This window comes from Ruditapes philippinarum, unplaced genomic scaffold (genome assembly GCF_026571515.1).
Source record: "Ruditapes philippinarum isolate M1 unplaced genomic scaffold, ASM2657151v2 ctg17335_1_1_1_1, whole genome shotgun sequence".
Lineage (NCBI taxonomy): Eukaryota > Metazoa > Mollusca > Bivalvia > Venerida > Veneridae > Ruditapes > Ruditapes philippinarum.
The window spans coordinates 1-12,856 of NW_026858721.1; the positions used below are offsets into that span (position 1 = coordinate 1).

At 33.7% G+C, this 12,856-nt stretch overlaps 1 protein-coding gene across 1 annotated transcript; it reads right to left on the reverse strand.

The window, feature by feature from the left end:
- Positions 1–475: 475 nt before the first annotated feature.
- On the reverse strand, positions 476–11,090 carry LOC132754043 (coiled-coil domain-containing protein 113-like). The gene is made up of 8 exons (XM_060744629.1): positions 10,935–11,090; positions 5,693–5,993; positions 5,228–5,383; positions 4,764–4,844; positions 4,184–4,339; positions 3,694–3,801; positions 3,229–3,384; positions 476–1,052 (listed from the first exon to the last, which is right to left on the reverse strand). The coding sequence occupies exons 1-8, from the start codon at positions 11,042–11,044 to the stop codon at positions 882–884; spliced, it is 1,239 nt and encodes a 412-aa protein (XP_060600612.1). The 5' UTR covers positions 11,045–11,090; the 3' UTR covers positions 476–881.
- Positions 11,091–12,856: the final 1,766 nt, after the last annotated feature.

Below are 12,856 nucleotides of genomic sequence, written 5' to 3' on the forward strand. Positions count from 1 at the left end.
AGAGATTAAAATAAATCAATGAGCTTCCATCATGTGGAACTGATTTGGGCCATTTCATGGCTGATCTTCATTTGCTGGCCAGGTCTTTTCTGTGTGTCTTTAAAGCCATCTGAAATATCACATGTACACCAAATTAATGCCACATAAATTGAGTAGATAATAAATGCTAATTTATACAATTAATGTTAACCCATCACCTGTTGAAATCAGGCCTTAACCTGCTAGAATCAGGCCATAACCTGCTAAGAATGGGGCCTAAACCCACTAGAATTGGGCCTTAACCTGCTAGAATCAGACCTAAACCTGCTAGAATGGGGCCTAAACCCACTAGAATTGGGCCTTAACCCTGCTAGAATCAGGCCTAACCTGCTAGAATGGGGCCTAAATCCCTAGAATTGGGCCTTAACCTGCAAGAATCAGGCCTAAACCTACTAGAATGGGGCCTAAACCCACTAGAATTGGGCCTTAACCTGCTAGCATTGGGCCCTAAGCTACTAGAAACTCGCTTTAACCTGTTGGGCTTGAATCAGGTCATTACCTGATAGATTCGGGCCTTAACCTGCTAGAATTGGGCCTTTACCCACTAGGACCGAGCCTTAAACTGCTAGAATTGGACCTTTACCGGCTAGAATGTGACGTAAACTTGCTAGAAACCCCACTTTAATCTACTGGAATCAGGCCTTAAACTGTGCATCTGTGCAGTCTGACCAGACTCTATACTGTAGGCAAACTAACTTGAAATTTTCATCTTGATAAATCCAAAAATGAGACTTGACAATTCTCAAGATGGAAGCTGGAAAAGTCCATTTAAGAAATTCCGCAGGTAAAGGATAAAATTGAATCCATCTACACAATCATGTCGTTCTCCAACTTTGTATAAATCATATTTTAGATACAGAAAGTTTTAACCAACCTCTCCTTTCCTCATGATTTATCTTGATTATTTCCTGTTGCCTAAAATTCCACCTCCCACTCCATGGTTGGAATACCATTTTCCTACTTTCTTCCACCCTTATACCTCCCCACAACTTCCTACACTGTTTAAGTGTAAGCTTTAACCCCAAAACATGCAAAAGTAGGAATATTGTAATAAATTATATATGTTATGTGACTTTAAACAAGTAAGTATAACCTGTTAGTCAGACAAGGACCATGCTGTATTGTTCTTACTTCACTAAGAGGAATGATGAAATAAACAAGAGCTGTCGGTAGGACAGCATGCTCGACTATTCTTAGTGCTTGATAGTAAAAAAATGCCTGATACAGTTACCTCCTCCTGTTTACAGGTTGGGGTCATGATGGTGAACAAGTGTGCAAAGTTTCAAAGCCATATGTCAATGGACTTTGAAAATATTTGAACTATTACAAAAACTTTAACGTAAATTCTAAGTCGAAAAAGGGGCATAATTCTGTCAAAATGCTTGATAGAGTTACCTCCTCCTGTTTACAGGTTGGGGTCATGATGTTGAACAAGTATGCAAAGTTTCAAAGCCATATGTCAATGGACTTTGAAAATATTTGAACTATTACAAAAACTTTAACGTAAATTCTAAGTCGAAAAAGGGGCATAATTCTGTCAAAATGCTTAATAGAGTTACCTCCTGCTGTCTACAGGTTGGGGTCATGATGTTGAACAAGTGTGCAAAGTTTCAAAGCCATATGTCAATGGACTTTGAAAATATTTGAACTATTACAAAAACTTTAACGTAAATTCTAAGTCGAAAAAAGGGGCATAATTCTGTCAAAATGCTTGATAGAGTTACCTCCTCCTGTCTACAGGTTGGGGTCATGATGTTGAACAAGTGTGCAAAGTTTCAAAGCCATATGTCAATGGACTTTGAAAATATTTGAACTATTACAAAAACTTTAACGTAAATTCTAAGTCGAAAAAAGGGGCATAATTCTGTCAAAATACTTGATAGAGTTACCTCCTCCTGTCTACAGGTTGGGGTCATGATGGTGAACAAGTGTGCAAAGTTTCAAAGCCATATGTCAATGGACTTTGAAAATATTTGAACTATTACAAAAAACTTTAACGTAAATTCTAAGTCGAAAAAGGGGCATAATTCTGTCAAAATACTTGATAGAGTTACCTCCTCCTGTCTACTGGTTGGGGTCATGATGGTGAACAAGTGTGCAAAGTTTCAAAGCCATATGTCAATGGACTTTGAAAATATTTGAACTATTACAAAAACTTTAACGTAAATTCTAAGTCGAAAAAAGGGGCATAATTCTTGTCAAAATACTTGATAGAGTTACCTCCTCCTGTCTACAGGTTGGGGTCATGATGGTGAACAAGTGTGCAAAGTTTCAAAGCCATATGTCAATGGACTTTGAAAATATTTGAACTATTACAAAAACTTTAACGTAAATTCTAAGTCGAAAAGGGGCATAATTCTGTCAAAATACTTGATAGAGTTACCTCCTCCTGTCTACAGGTTGGGGTCATGATGGTGAACAAGTGTGCAAAGTTTCAAAGCCATATGTCAATGGACTTTGAAAATATTTGAACTATTACAAAAACTTTAACGTAAATTCTAAGTCGAAAAAAGGGGCATAATTCTGTCAAAATGCTTGATAGAGTTACCTCCTCCTGTCTACAGGTTGGGGTCATGATGGTGAACAAGTGTGCAAAGTTTCAAAGCCATATGTCAATGGACTTTGAAAATATTTGAACTATTACAAAAACTTTAACATAAGTGGTTACGCCGACGCCGACGCTCGGGTGACTGCAATAGCTCTACTTATTCTTATCGAATAGTCGAGCTAAAAACTATGTGAAAGTGACCATAAAGAAGCAAATGACCTACAAGACTTGAGAAATATTAACTTTTGAATATCTGTAGTGTAGCTGACTAACATCTTATCCAGAAAATTTCCAAATTAAACATTAATTTATAATTTAGTCATAATCCATGTTAAGTTATGGGTCATTGATAGAAAACCTTAAAAATATGATTGTGAATTAAGTTTCAGTTGAATATCTTTAATGGATATAAGGGATATAAAAGTGCATACAACAACAGAAGTTAACACCTGATAGAGTAGGATAGCCTGCTACAAACCAAACACTATTCTCGAAATAATTATGGCAAAAATACCAGAGTACTTAAACTCAAAATATGACACTTATTTATATCTATGACAATTCTATATCAAATATTTTTCTGCAATTTTCAATTTCAAGATTAATTTGACATAAATCATCTAGTCTGGAAATTTACTTACGTCAGCTATTTCAACTTTCCTTTCCCAACTTTTTACTTTTTTCTGTATTTCGTACAAATCTGCTTTCTCGGAAACATACTCCATCACTTCAGGTACACGATAGTCCGCTAACTGTTGACGTAATTTACGATTTCTCTTTTCAGCTTTGGACCGCTCCTGCAAAAAAGAATGACTTGAATTTCAAACTTCACACCTTCATAGGTTTTATATTTCCTAAAGTACATTTTCTATAATCGATGTAAATTTTATATTTAATTAATCATTTCAAGTTAGTTCAAATACCAGTTTTCAATATGTATATTGTAAGAAATGGTAATTTTGTATAATGCAGACAAAACTTATATATTATATAAAAAGTTCTAATAATGTATAATCATTTCTGAAAACATTTTATAAACTTTGCAAAGCCTAACAATCTTATCAGTGTATTTAATCAAAAATCAAAGTTATGAGAATTTTACTTACAGCTTCAACTACTGTAGTTTCGGCATCAATTCTCGTCAATAAATCAGCCCTCGATGTAATCTCAGACTTTAACCTCTCAGACTCTAGTGTCAATGTTGATAATTTTTTCTGTAATATTTGAAGTTCTTATAAAATATACAGGTACAAAAGAAATTTAAATGCTATAAGTTCAAATATACAAAGAGAGGAAATAGTACATGTACTTATTTATCTACTGGTGTCAAAGACTTTGTAAAAATTGCAAATTATATATCAATAAGATAAATAGGAGAAAAAAGACAAATTAAAAATAAGACACAAATTAGAAAAAAAAAAAAAACAGAGCCTCTTATTTCTCGTCAAATGTGTATGGGTATATTCATATATACATCTTCTATATTTAATTCTTGTATCACATGCTTTAATACAACAAGACAGAAATAAAATGTGTATCACACTAGAGTGTGACCCGCAATGAGGTATATATACATGTATATAGTCATATAATTACCTTGTATGAGTTGAGTACTTGTATTGTGGTACCAGCCATCTGTTTTAGTCTCAACAAGTCCTGGTTCCTCTCATCTATTTTCTCTAAATACTGCTGGTTCTCAATTCTCAGCTGATTAAAATCGACTTCATGTAACACTTCACCCATCTCCTCTTTCTGTAAAGTCATGTTTCATCAATAAAATTACGATAGTTTTAGTTTACTTCCTAAAATATGATGTGGCTAAAGTTGTTGTTGTTGTTGTTTTTACACTTTTATGCAGCACATCATTGGCAAATGACATCACTTATAATGCATCATAAATGTAAACACTCTGTGACTTAATATTTCTTTTTTTTTGGAACCACGTTTAAGGCCGTCTTAATATTTCTTAATTAATTACTCTATAGATCAACTTAATCATGTTTATTAAATCTACTGAATATCCTGTCCTATAAATCTACTTAATCACATTCTACAAATCTACTAAAATCACTTGATACATGATTTATAGTTTTTCAAACATTGTTTGTATCTCAGATTTTACTTAAAATCAACTGAATTGTAAAGAAATACAACAAATATATCAAATATCACAAACCTGTTTTAGTTGAAGATGTAGCTTTTTCTTCTGAACTTTCAAAGTAGAATTTTTCAATCTTAACTTTTCAATCAAAGTATCCTGAAAGAAATAGTTAAACAAATTAAAACACTTGTTTTTAATCATTATACATGTAGTTACAAATATGAACACAATTAAGTAACTTACAAATTTTCATGATGATAAACATGAAAAAGGGTTAATAACTTAATAAACATGATGATAATTATAATATGTATAAATTAAACTTAAGCCATTAATCTATGATATCTTAGAAAATAAAACAAATATAAAACAGATTAGAAACATAAAATAATGTAAGGTTAAAAAGAAACATAATTTAATGTTAGGTTTAGAGAAACATAATTTAATGTTAGGTTTAGAGAAACATAATATAATGTTAGGTTAAAGACAAATTACCAATTTAATCACAGGAGTAAATTATAGTGTATATAGTATCATACCCTGGATCGTATTTTATCATCAAAGTATCTAACAATCTTTTCAGCTACAACTTTTCCAGACGACTGGTTGACTGCACCTTTCATTATATCTCTGTCAAACTCATATGACTCTTTCTTAGTTTCTGCTAGTCTAAGATCAGCTTCCTCCATTATTGCCTGTAGAATTGATAGAAACTTTGTTAACTTAATAACATTCAAAATATATAGATATCTTAAAATTCTAGTATGTTAACTTACTCAGTCACAATTTAATAAACTATTAAAAACTTTACATCTGACTTTAAAAAGAAAAGTAAACATTGCATGCACTGTTTTAATTTATCTCTTACTTTTTGAAATGTTTATTGTAATGCTACAATATATTGAAAATCAAAGCAGTGAAAGATTTACTAGTTAATATAATATGTCAAATTAGTAACTGTCTGTCATACAATTATTTTCTAAACAACATAAAGAAAGATATACCTTGTATAGATCAAGGACTTTTTCAGACTCTTCCTTCAGTTTATCAATCTCTTCTCTCAGTTCATCAATTTCTCTTTGGGCAATGTCACATTTTTGTTCTGCTGTGAGCCGCAGGGATTTATCAATGTTACTACTGCGGGACTTGGACCTTTTTCTATCAACTCTACGAACAAGATCTTGTGAAGACTGTGATGGTGTGGCACCAGGGCCAGCTGCTGCTCCAGCTCCATCCTTTGGTTCAACACGCTTGAGGTATTTCTCAAACATTTGCGTTTCTGTAAGAAGGACTTCATTGGCACGCCTGTAATTTTAGATGGCACATTTGTTTTTCCTCAAACACAAATTGATAATTATTAAACACCAACACTGCTTAAATTTATACAATAGTACTGCTAAAGCTTTATAAGCTCACTATTAACTAAATATTACTAACTAAAACACTTGTGATACAAACATTATACAAGATAAGCCCAAGTCCTCAGACTGCAGGTCAAACACACTAAAATACAAGAGGGCCATGATGGCCCTGGGGTCGCTCACCTGAACATAGGCCCCCAGGACCTGGCCAGTTTAAACCAAAGGGCTTTTATTTGAACAAACTTGAGAGACACCCATTAGAAGATATTTCATGATGTTAAGTTTTTACTGTACACAAATAATGAATAACAATGACTTTTCCCCCCTCCCCCTGGCAGGGCCAATTTTAACCCAAGGGCTTTTATTTGAACAAACTTGGTAGACACCCATTAGAACATGTTTCATGCTAAATATCTTAGCTCTAGCTGTTTGGGTTCGTTAAAAGAAGATTTTTAAGTATTTAATTGCTATATGCAATATAGGGAAAATCAATGACCCCCTAGGGCGGGGCCAATTTTGACCCAAGGGCTTTTATTTGAAAAAACTTGGTATACATCCATTAGAACCTGTTTCATGCTAAATATCTTAGCTCTAGCTCTTTGGGTTCTTTAATAGAAGATTTTTAACTTTTTACTATTTGTATATAGGGAAAATCAATGACCCCTGGGACGGGGCCAATTTTGACCCCAGGGCTTTTATTTGAACAAAAATTTGGTAGACACCCATTAGAACATGTTTCATGCTAAATATCTTAGCTCTAGCTCTTTGGGTTCTTTAAAAGAATTTTTTTAAAGATTTTACTATATGCATATAGGGAAAATCAATGACCCCCTGGGGCGGGGCCAATTTTGACCCAATGGCTTTTAATTGAACAAACTTGGTAGACACTGATAAGAAGATGTTTCATGCTTAATATCTTAGCTCTAGCTCTTTGGGTTCTTTAAGAGAAGATTTTTTAAAGTTTTTACTATTATGCATATAGGGAAAATCAATGACCCCCTGGGGCGGGGCCAATTTTGACCCCAGGGCTTTTATTTGAACAAACATGGTAGACATCCATTAGAACATGTTTCATGCCAAATATCTAAGCTCTAGCTCTTTGGAATTTTTAGAAGAAGATTTTTTTAAGTTTTTACTATATGCATATAAGGAAAATCAATGACCCCCTGGGGCGGGGCCAATTTTGACCCCAGGGCTTTTATTTGAACAATCTTGGTAGACACTCATTAGAAGATGTTTCATGCTTAATATCTTAGGTCTAGCTCTTTGGGTTCTTTAAAAGAAGATTTTTTTAAGTTTTTACTATATGCATATAGGGAAAATCAATGACCCCCTGGGGCGGGGCCAATTTTGACCCCAGGGCTTTTATTTGAACAATCTTGGTAGACACTCACTAGAAGATGTTTCATGCCAAATATTTTAGCTCTAGCTCTGTGGGTTTTCTAGAAGAAGATGTTTAAAGTTTTTTCTTTTGGTTGCCATGGTAACCAGAGTTCTGCATGGAATGGAATTCTTTGAACAACTTTGTTAAGGCTTCACACAAGGAACATTCCTGTGAAGTTTCATTATGATCTGCCTTATGGTTTCAGAGAAGATGTCGTTTGAAAAGTGTGAATGGACAACGGACGACGTACGACGGACGACAGACGACGGACGAAGAGTGATCCTAAAAGCTCACCCTGAGCATATGCTCAGGTGAGCTAATAAAACTTACTGATGGTCAGACAGTTGGGGATCAATTCTCTTGTGAATTTGGAAGTGAAGATTTGAAAATGAGGAAGTGTTGCATTTCACAATAGCAGAATTTCAAGTTTAATATTTATTATCATAATAATTTAATTATAATTATATAAATAAAGTAGATACACAAAACAGTGAAAAAAGCAACAAATACTGTGTAAGCTGGCTTAAATTAAGCCATTTAAGATATAATTAAAGTTATAAATCATCAACAAGGTAGAGTTTGTTCAATAACATTTAATAAAATTATGCCATTGACAGCAAGGTAAAACATACAAATTAATCATAGATGGTAAAATAGGAGCACATTGTACAATAAACAACATTTATATTTTTAATTTTACATCCAATCCCTGCTGCTTATATAAAAAAAAGAAGAAAAGAAATACATGAAATATTGGTTTTTATTAAATTTTCATTTTGCTACACCCCTCTCCCTAACATCACACCATGGCCATCCCTTGTGTTACAAGAAATACAGGTTATTCATAACAACTTCAGACTATCATAAATTCTACTCCTTTTCTACAACAGTATACCACTGGAACCACCTACCCTCTGCAGTTGCCCTATTCCTTACTCAGAGCAGTTTAGTGCAGCCATAGCTTGCAATGAACATGTAGTTTTTCAGCCTCCTGTTTTTTACATTTTTAATATTCTTCTTTTATCCTTATTCTAAACAACTACTTTTAACTTTCTTGCGATTTTGATGCGCAGTCCTGTATATGTACCTGAGAGGGGTTTCACATTTATGGAAGATAGATAGCTGGCTTATCCATGATAAATATACATAGGCAAGAAACAATCTAGCCCAATAAATTGTAACCCAGCGTTTTTAATCATGTATCTACAGGATACTGCTTAACAATCAATTCTGATTATGACTAGCAGGCGCGTTGTCAGGGAACTGTTAATACATGACATTATTTATATATGCAAATTTAAAAGGATAAAAGAGTAAAAGTCATATCTACGTCATAATATGACAGTCAACCTTTGCGACAAACGCCTTAATTTTTTTAGATTCAAAATAATATTCAGGATTGAAAAAAAAAGTTAAATAGACATTTATAGTAGATCTACCGCTACCTGGTAAATATCAACATCTATATAAATCTACAGTCAAAGGACATAATTATTCCCCACCCCTGACATTCGGACTATGCACTATATACATGTTCCCTTAGAATTTAAGCTGTGCGCTATAAATAGCCAATAGTATTATTAATTTAAACAGGGTCAAAGTTCAATCAGTCTTTGGTGACGTAATATACAGCTCAATAATTCTTCAGCATTGTTTACAAGTTTATTTCATGGGTGTTTTTAAAAATGGCCCTGAAAATAAAAGAATTAAGAAGAGATGTACAAGAATTGATTATCAATAGTTATCAGGAGAATAAAAATCAGTCAGAGTTGTCAAGATTACTGGGCATTCCTAGATCAACAATTAAAAGTGTAGTAAAGAAATATCAACAGTATGGAAGTGTTGAAAATCGTAGTGGGAGTGGTAGGAAAAAATTATTTACGGAACGAGACAGAAAAAAACTTTCAGTAAGTGGATACTTAGTGATGAAAGTCAGGTGGTCATCTGGAAAAATAATATTTATATTCGGAGGAAAGATGACAAAAAATATAAACCTCACTTAGTTTGTCCCGCTCCCAGGGCTAAGCTTAGTGTTATGGTCTGAGGATGTGTATGCTGTGGGGGTATCAGAACTTTGACTTCTGTTGAGGTTAATATAATGCACAGAAATATTTAGATGTGTTAGACAATAATTTATGGCCACTTATTGCAAGGCATTTTGGTAATAATGACTATGTGTTCCAGGATGACAATGCCCCCGTACAAATGATGTAACTACAACATCATGGCCAGCATACTCTCCTGACTTAAATATAGTAGAAAATATTTGGTTACAAAGAAACGACGATTGAAACCCTGTGTAAGTTACATACATACACGCGAACAGCTGATTGCCGAAATTTCACATATATGTCGGTCAAAAGCTATACATAGCTTATGTTTTGTAAAATGTTATATATGTATACCGACAATAAATAAATTTTGATTTGATTTGATTTGATGGGAAAATATGTCTAAAGCGTGCACAAGGTCATTATAGAACAATTCCACATAGAATTAAAGAAGTAACAAGAATGAAACGAAATATTGAGGTAAGATGATTACTTATGATCCTATGACCATCTCCTTTATATTGCTTAAGATTGCGTAATTGGCCACCATTTTGAAAGTGGCGAATAATTATGTCCTTTGACTGTAATAGCAATAAAATTGGTAGTCAAGGTCTTGCAGTCTGCAGTCTAAATATTAATACTAGGAGTGTTTTACCACTTCTTAGTCCTGCTTCGAGATATTTTTACTTTTTGGCAAAGCAACTGTAACAAGCCACTAACGTGTAATATATTGCCTTCATAATTTATTGGACTAACCGCTTCCCTGCTTATTTCTCTCCAACTTTCTACATCTACATTGTACGTCGGCGCAATCACACTTGATTATGACGCGACGGGTGGTGCTAGGTCAAGAAAAAGAAATATACAGGAAGTGACCGTAGCGCACCACCGGAAATTTATAATTTCACTCGCTAATAGATCTATCTATATTTATTTATTTATACATTTTAGGAACATAGCACAAGATACATAATATAAAATCATACAGTTAAGAGATAACATAAATAAATCATATATATAAAATGAGATCATAAAACAGCATAAAAGAGCACACTTTTGTCATAAAAAATAAGAGGTACTATGCACCTATGGATAGCCCATTAAGCTAAATGCTTATTTCCAATGGGGTCCATAGAAATAAAAAAAACTAACATAATTTTAACCCCTTCCCCCCCCCTAAAAAAACAAACAAACATATTTTGTACTTAAAAATTTACCGAGATCCCGTATACACATATACTGACTCTTAATGTTAATGCGCAGTCTTCGAGAAATTTGTGTTAGGCCTATATAAAGATGTTTAAAAGAATTCTAATGTCTAAATGACAGGATGTCTGGATGTCATAAACAGATAATAAAAAAAAACAATCATGACAATGGTTCCCACTTACTGCGGTTCAATCAATATAAAATAAACAATCAAGCACAAATATATACAGGAAAAACTTACTGTGTGTCTTCAACAAGTTGATATAATTGTTCATCTGTTAAATCCTGTAACGGATCGTCTCCAGCCTCATTACTTGTATCGTGAGTATCAACACTTTCCGTGTCCGCCATCTTGCTTGTTGTGTTGCTATTGACAACATCCGGGTTCTTCAGTATACGATTCGTACTAATTATATGTCGTGCTTTTGTATATTCGTACCATTATTCAATAGAAAAGTATTTAAATCGGTAAATATCGTAATTTTTCAGAAGTTTTGAAAAGAAATATGGTCTTATTAAATTTTTCTAAATTTCAGTATTGATTTTTTAAATAATATTTTATGTACGTTGACATTGAACATTATTATTATTTATTAGGGTCTAATAAATTTTAAAGACCCTTATAGAATACCAGTAATTGGTAGTTAATTAATAGCAACCAAACACAAATTGGAAGCAAATATTTAAATGCCATTTGATTTGATGAACATAAATTCTTTCTATTTTACCCGCACAATATTCAGTGTATGTACAAAAAAGTCTGTCAGTTTGAAAGATGGTGACGTACTCAATTGAATATAAATGTACGTGATGTTAAAATAGGAACTAGTTAAGGGTTATTCTTAATCAACATCGAGTTGAAAAATTTGACATACAACAATTTGATAACAATTTTCTCGTGCAATATGTGCGAAACAAGGGTATGAGCCTAGTTCAAACTGACTGAAATTGAAACCAACTGCATTCCAGCATAATTCCAGAGAAATGAGCTTGAGCAAACCTATTGCCTGCTCAAGACAAGAATTCTTCCTTATTTTCAATCTGTCATCTGTGTGTAAAGTATGCTCTGAATTAAAAAAAAAAGTGTGCGAGTGTATACTGCAATCTTATAGCATCTGACAGCATCATATCCTGAAACAATTTATAAATGTCAGTCAACATATTACTACTAAAATAGGACTATTCGTATTACTGTAAACCACCACTTGTTAAATTATGCTCCACACAAGTGAGTCTAGTGGTGGTTGTGATAGTTTACTCTCTGATCAGGAATTGACCAGAGCACAGTCAGCCACCGTATCGTTCCTGGGTAAGCTGTCAATCTGTTCACCAGTACTAGTTTCCTTAACTTTCGCAAGGAACTGATAACTTCTGTACATACCAGGGCATAGGTACAATACGAATGACCGAAGAAAGAACTTCATGATCAATTTGAACAAGTGACCTGCGCCGTCCAAGAATCGAACCAGGGTCACCCGATTCAGTCAAACGCTCTACCAGTAGTACATGTACGTACGGCTTACAAGTGATTCTATGTGCAGTTGATATCTTTTATAGCTAACTTTGTGTTTATTTACATCGTCAGATTTGCCTTCTAATTTGATAATTCCAGATTGGAATGGGATTTAATTTAAATATTAATTAAGATACCTTTAAAAATTATAAAACAGTTTTTATTATTATTTTATATTGCTTAGAGTATTGTTGCATGCACAAAATAAATGCTGAAAGATTAAAAACCCACTTAAAGTATACTCAGTCAAAATAAAAAGTACCCATTTTATAATCGTGTTCACACAAGCCTAGCTAATGTAAGATGTACACATAATGTTGACCGTACACGCAGTGAACCATGTGTTCCCATAATAAAGAAATTTAAGTAGTTTGGCACGTGCGCTTCGTGTGGCACATATTCATATCCGGTGTCAGTATCGGACTACACAGACTTTTTCACTAACCGTCACAACTCAAAAAATTGTGTTGAAACAAGTCTAAAAAATGCCAAGGGTAAATAATGAGGAACGAAACCAAGCTATTTTCTTGCAGTACCTACGTAACAGGCGTCTTACTGCAGCAGCAACTGGGCGACAGTTTGGTATTCATCCACAGACTGTCCGAAATCGGTTGAGACAGAACGTTCAGCCTGTTCGTACGTACCGACCA

Coding starts and splice junctions, on each gene's coding strand:
- LOC132754043 (XM_060744629.1), bottom strand. CDS start 11,044: ATGGCGGACACGGAAAGTGTTGATACTCACGATACAAGTAATGAGGCT. Junction 4,340..4,763: donor TACATCTTCAACTAAAACAG/GTTTGTGATATT, acceptor ATGACTTTACAG/AAAGAGGAGATGGGTGAAGT. Junction 1,053..3,228: donor GGAAAGTTGAAATAGCTGAC/GTAAGTAAATTT, acceptor TTGGGGTTAAAG/CTTACACTTAAACAGTGTAG.